The following is a 6,000-nucleotide window of genomic DNA, read 5'->3' as shown; positions in this document are numbered from 1 at the left end:
CGCAACGAATTTTCGCCGAAGAAATTTCGCTGCAGTTTTGCAAATTTATTTGCCGGCGGCAAAACGTGGAAATTCACTGCATATTCGCACCTGGCGAATAAATTCGCCCATCACTAATAACCAGTGCTAATCTCCCGACATAAGAGGCCTGCCTAATGGCTGGCTAGTCATTTTCACTGGAGGGAAATTAATGGTTAACAGAAAGGTTTCTTTCACTTAGAATGTACTGCTGAATTATTGCCTAAAACATGATTGAACCTAGTATGGTGGATCCCAGGTGCATTAGTACTTAAAAACATGAAACAAAAATTCCTCTGCTTACCCTGAATTTTATAGGTGCTATAAATATTTTTACATATGTATATACATCCACAGTGGCATTTTGTTTTCAAGTTCATTTCCTTTATCATAAAAAAAAAACAGGTAAAACAAGACACGTATCAACCCAAATAATAATATTACTTAAAAATGTACAAGTTAACTTAGTCCCTGCTTCAAGTGACAACTTAAAAAAAAAAAAAAGCAAGTCCCTAAAATGTAAATCCTCAAAGTTCATCTGTCCACGCGTGATCATCTTGTCTTGGTCCATCCGAAAAACAAATAGTGGGAATGAAGGGTGTGCTTTAAAAGAATGTTTCTTCTCCTCCATCAGAGTGTTCTTCCTTAAAAATGACTTCACACCGACTCCCAGGAAGGGCCCCTGCCCATTTGTCTTAACTCTGTCACTGTTCCAGCTAAATGGCTTTCATCCTGTGTCCTCTCTTCTGAATGTCCATGTTATCATCCACTAGCTTCTGCGGCTACAGTGAGCTGGATAAAGAGTTGAACACTTGTTTTATCCCTTTTGTAGGACCAGCACATGAAGTTTAGCCAACACCCTTTAAAAAATTGTTGGAGGTAAAATAAAAAATGTCACTGAACTAACGCCCAAGGTGTCCGATATTAATGAGCGTGAATGTCTATGTTTTGACCATTTAGAAGTGCGTCCGCCGGACTCTGCGCTGATACCAGGTGGTGAGGGGAGGCGCCCGCTGGCAGAATCATAGAGTGAGGGTGCCCTGGGAGGTAGGAGTGTAGAGATGGTCCGTGGCGAAGACCGGCAGAGTGCGGCGGTATGGCAGGTGTGTAGCCAGCCGGTGGGAATCCCATGGGCATAGTGCTTGGGGCTGCTGTGTAATCCCCAGGAATTCCTTGGAAGCCTGCAAGAGAAATAAAGAACCATCAGCCATTGGACCAAACTGTTCTTTTAATTAGGACAAGACTGTAAAATAGTAGGATCTCAGCATGTTTGTACAAAATACTATGTATTTGTATTGATTTTTCGGACAGGTTTCTCTTATAGACAACGACAGTAAAATCACAACCCATAGCTCACCAGTTAAACCAGTGCTCCTTGTTGCAACATACGAAGAATACCAAAGCTTACATTCATAGGCATAAGGGCAGGAATTCCAAAACCCATGGGATATTAATTCTAGTACCCCACAATGCATTGCATTGGAGACCCCTAACGTAAGGCAAGTTAGCATTAACTTCTCTCCACGTCAAGTGAAATATTACATTTCTAATAAATGCAAGTTGCTGGGCTGCACAAAGATTGTATTGCAATAACATGCAGTCATTTCAGCCCTTCCAGCCATTCTCTAGAGATGTAACCAACTTTTTACATGATCTGGTAACCTTACCTTAAAGGGATACTGTCATGGGAAAACATGTTTTTTTTCCCAAAATGCATCAGTTAATAGTGCTGTTCAAGTAGAATTCTGCACTGAAATCTGTTTCTCAAAAGAGCAAACTGATTTTTTAATAAAATCTGACATGGGGCTAGACATACAGTGGTGTGAAAAACTATTTGCCCCCTTCCTGATTTCTTATTCTTTTGCATGTTTGTCACACAAAATGTTTCTGATCATCAAACACATTTAACTATTAGTCAAAGATAACACAAGTAAACACAAAATGCAGTTTTTAAATGAGGGTTTTTATTATTTAGGGAGAAAAGAAATCCAAACCTGTGTGAAAAAGTAATTGCCCCCTGAACCTAATAACTGGTTGGGCCACCCTTAGCAGCAATAACTGCAATCAAGCGTTTGCGATAACTTGCAACAAGTCTTTTACAGCGCTCTGGAGGAATTTTGGCCCACTCATCTTTGCAGAATTGTTGTAATTCAGCTTTATTTGAGGGTTTTCTAGCATGAACCGCCTTTTTAAGGTCATGCCACAACATCTCAATAGGATTCAGGTCAGGACTTTGACTAGGCCACTCCAAAGTCTTCATTTTGTTTTTCTTTAGCCATTCAGAGGTGGATTTGCTGGTGTGTTTTGGGTCATTGTCCTGCTGCAGCACCCAAGATCGCTTCAGCTTGAGTTGACGAACAGATGGCCGGGCATTCTCCTTCAGGATTTTTTGGTAGACAGTAGAATTCATGGTTCCATCTATCACAGCAAGTCTTCCAGGTCCTGAAGCAGCAAAACAACCCCAGACCATCACACTACCACCACCATATTTTACTGTTGGTATGATGTTCTTTTTCTGAAATGCTGTGTTACTTTTACGCCAGATGTAACGGGACGCGCACCTTCCAAAAAGTTCAACTTTTGTCTCGTCGGTCCACAAGGTATTTTCCCAAAAGTCTTGGCAATCATTGAGATGTTTTTAGCAAAATTGAGACGAGCCTTAATGTTCTTTTTGCTTAAAAGTGGTTTGCGCCTTGGAAATCTGCCATGCAGTCCGTTTTTGCCCAGTCTCTTTCTTATGGTGGAGTCGTGAACACTGACCTTAATTGAGGCAAGTGAGGCCTGCAGTTCTTTAGATGTTGTCCTGGGGTCTTTTGTGGCCTCTCGGATGAGTTGTCTCTGCGCTCTTGGGGTAATTTTGGTCGGCCGGCCACTCCTGGGAAGGTTCACCACTGTTCCATGTTTTTGCCATTTGTGGATAATGGCTCTCACTGTGGTTCGCTGGAGTCCCAAAGCTTTAGAAATGGCTTTATAACCTTTGAAATTGAACTCGATGTGCGATAGACCACAGTTAAGTTATTTTTTAACAAGGGGGGCAATCACTTTTTCACACAGGCCCATGTAGATTTGGAGTTTTTTTTCTCCCTTAATAACGTAAACCTTCATTTAAAAACTGCATTTTGTGTTCAATTATGTTATCTTTGACTAATAGTTAATGGTTTTTGATGAGCAGAAACATTTAAGTGTGACAAACATGCAAAAGAATAAGAAATCAGGAAGGGGGCAAATAGTTTTTCACACCACTGTATTGTCAGTTTCCCAGCTGCCCCCAGTCATGTGACTTGTGCTGTAATAAACTTCAGTCACTCTTTACTGCTGTACTGCAAGTTGGAGTGATATCACCCCCCCCTCCCCTTCCCCCCATGCAGCCTAATAACAGAACAAGGTAACGAGATAACAGCTCCCTAACACAAGATAACAGCTGCCTGGTAGATCTAAGAACAGCACTCAATAGTAAAAATCCAGGTCCCACTGCGACACATTTAGTTACATTGAGTAGGAGAAACAACAGCCTGCCAGAAAGCAGTTCCATCCTAAAGTGCTGGCTCTTTCTGAAAGCACATGACCAGGCAAAATGACCTGAGATGCACCTACACACCAATATTATAAATTCAAAAAAAATAAATTTTCTAGTTCAGGAATGAAATTTTATATTGTAGAGTGAATTATTTGCAGTGTAAACAGTGTAATTTAGAAATAAAAACTACACCATAAAAATCGTGCCCGAATCCCTTAAGGGCAGGGTCACACAAAGTTTTCTCTTGAGGCAACTTCAGATGACTTCGGAAAATGCAGCAATCCAAGTGCCATCCCGTGGGCAATTTAGATTGTAGCCGGTGGGGAGGCAGTTCAGGGAGATTAGTCGCCCAACGAAGAAGCGACTTGTTGCCAGGCGACTAATCTCCTCCAGTAGCTTTGTGTGCTCCTGCCCTAAAGCAAATCAGATGAAGAGACTATAGGGCTAATTTATAATCACCGCTTCACAGGGTGCACTACAAAGATCAAAACTACATCCATTATAATGCTATTCACAAATGTCTTTGTTCCTTTGTGTGCTCCTTTATGCTTTTGCCTTGCTGTAAAATGCCGGTTGATACTAGTTGCCTTGTCCTCATGCAGGTTTCATGGGAGCTGTACATTGTACCATTGACACTCATACACAAGAATTGCCTTCACAGCCTTAACTTGTATGTAGGGTTGCCACCTGGGCGGTATTTTACCGGCCTGGCCGATTAAAAATTATGGTTGATCCCAATGTTATTAATAGGGAAAAACAAATATATAGGATGTATTATTTTACAAAAAAGGTGGCAACCCTACTTGTATGTATGCCAGGCATCCAAAAATGGGTTTTGTTGTATTATTGCGATGAAGAGGTTAACAAAATTCCTGGTTAATAAAAGGAATCGCTTCCTGCTGTAGCATTGAGAGGCCTTTCCTGACCCGTGGTGAAGCGCTGCTCGGAAGCAGACAAATCTACATACCTGTGCAGTCAGGGCAATTGGACACGGCAAGGGAGACGGAGTATTTAGCTTGGTGCGTATCAATTAGCTGCTGCCGGGGTCCTGACTATCTCATCTTCTGTAGCTAATTGTCTCTCTCTCTGCCTCAACCTCCCACTAGCTTTCCTGAGTCTCCAGAAGACCCCTCTCTCAGCTAGTGTAGTATCATCTCATCGTATACACTCATCGACATTACCCTTCTCTGATCTCTGATGCTACACACTATTCTGACAGACAAGGCGAGACACACAGGCCCCCACTACCTTTAGTATATATTTTTGCCCTAATATTTTGGTTCCTGGTGAGTCTATAAACTCGTGTCTTAACTCTGTAACTGTATCATCTCATCCCCTTGCCCCATTTCCACTTCTTTCCATTTCATTCAAATTCACTCTCTCTTCTACTTTCCTCCAGCACTTCTGTCAACCCCATAATAAAAACCTTGCCTGTATTTCCCATATTACCAGTGTCGGACTGGCCCACCGGGATACGAGGAAAACTCCCGGGGGGGGCCCAGGTGTTAGGGGCCCTTGTGCTGCTAAAGATTTGGCCTATTTCATGGCCATTTCCTATTTCTTTGAGAACAAAGAGGCTAAATAGATGAAATAATAGATTATAATACTGTATGTAAGGAATAGAGACTAGGAGAATAGCAGTTTAGTGAGGAGAAGAATAATAATAGTACTAAGAGTGGGCCCTTGGTCTATGGTTCTTTGGTGGGCCCCTGGTCTAAGGTTTTTGGGTGGGCCCCTATTGTCTCAGTCTGCATATTACATGCTGGGTAAATAAAATGCACTCCGACTTACGGTCATCTCTACAATAAGCAAGTTCTTTTGTGCCGACATAAGTGGAGGTATATTCCATTTTAAATCTCTTACAACAGCAGCTTTCCATTTAGGACACATGCAGTGACATACATGCAAGTAAATACAAATTACACACATTACTTGTAATGCGCCAGTGTGAGGTGAAGAACAGAAGGGATATTGGGTTATGTGCTTGGGAGGATGGCGGGTAGGAAGGAGTTGGGATTGACAAGCACTCCCTCATACCATTTTCTAACCATTATATACTGTATATATATATAGAGAGAGAGATATATATAGAGAGATAAATATTACTTACATCCCTAGTATGAGAAAGATTGCAGCGGTTACATGTAGTGCCACTGCCCCTCCATACCTACGGCCATGCCTAATCCTCCCATGGTTCCTAATAAAGGTGAAGACAGGCAACTAAGACCACAAGAGACCACAAAATAGCACACCCATGAGCCCCCTCCATCTATGAAAAATCGTATATTAAATACTAAATTATGTGGAGATTCTAACAGGGTAATATAATTAAATACAGTTCAAAACTGGTCAACATCTTATGGGGGTGTATGTATGACTGGAGCATTGGTGAATTTCAATATGTCGTAATTTGCAGCTAATGAATATCTAGTGCTACGAATAGTAAACACCTTAACCCTCTACTT

At 41.6% G+C, this 6,000-nt stretch overlaps 1 protein-coding gene across 3 annotated transcripts in view; it reads right to left on the bottom strand.

The window, feature by feature from the left end:
• Nucleotides 1–309: 309 nt before the first annotated feature.
• The window catches only part of meis3.S (Meis homeobox 3 S homeolog), a 36,957-nt gene continuing 31,266 nt past the window's right edge, over nt 310–6,000 (bottom strand). For 2 of the 3 annotated variants that reach the window (XM_018231836.2, NM_001086063.1), the window contains 1 exon segment: nt 310–1,199. In XM_018231836.2, coding sequence (XP_018087325.1) covers nt 943–1,199 — 257 coding nt within the window. In that variant the 3' untranslated portion in view covers nt 310–942. 3 annotated transcript variants of the gene reach the window in all.

The sequence above is a fragment of the Xenopus laevis genome, chromosome 8S (genome assembly GCF_017654675.1).
Source record: "Xenopus laevis strain J_2021 chromosome 8S, Xenopus_laevis_v10.1, whole genome shotgun sequence".
Classification (NCBI taxonomy): Eukaryota; Metazoa; Chordata; class Amphibia; order Anura; family Pipidae; genus Xenopus; species Xenopus laevis.
The sequence above is the reverse complement of the archived record's forward strand: the minus strand, read 5'-3'. Positions and strand labels throughout refer to the sequence as shown.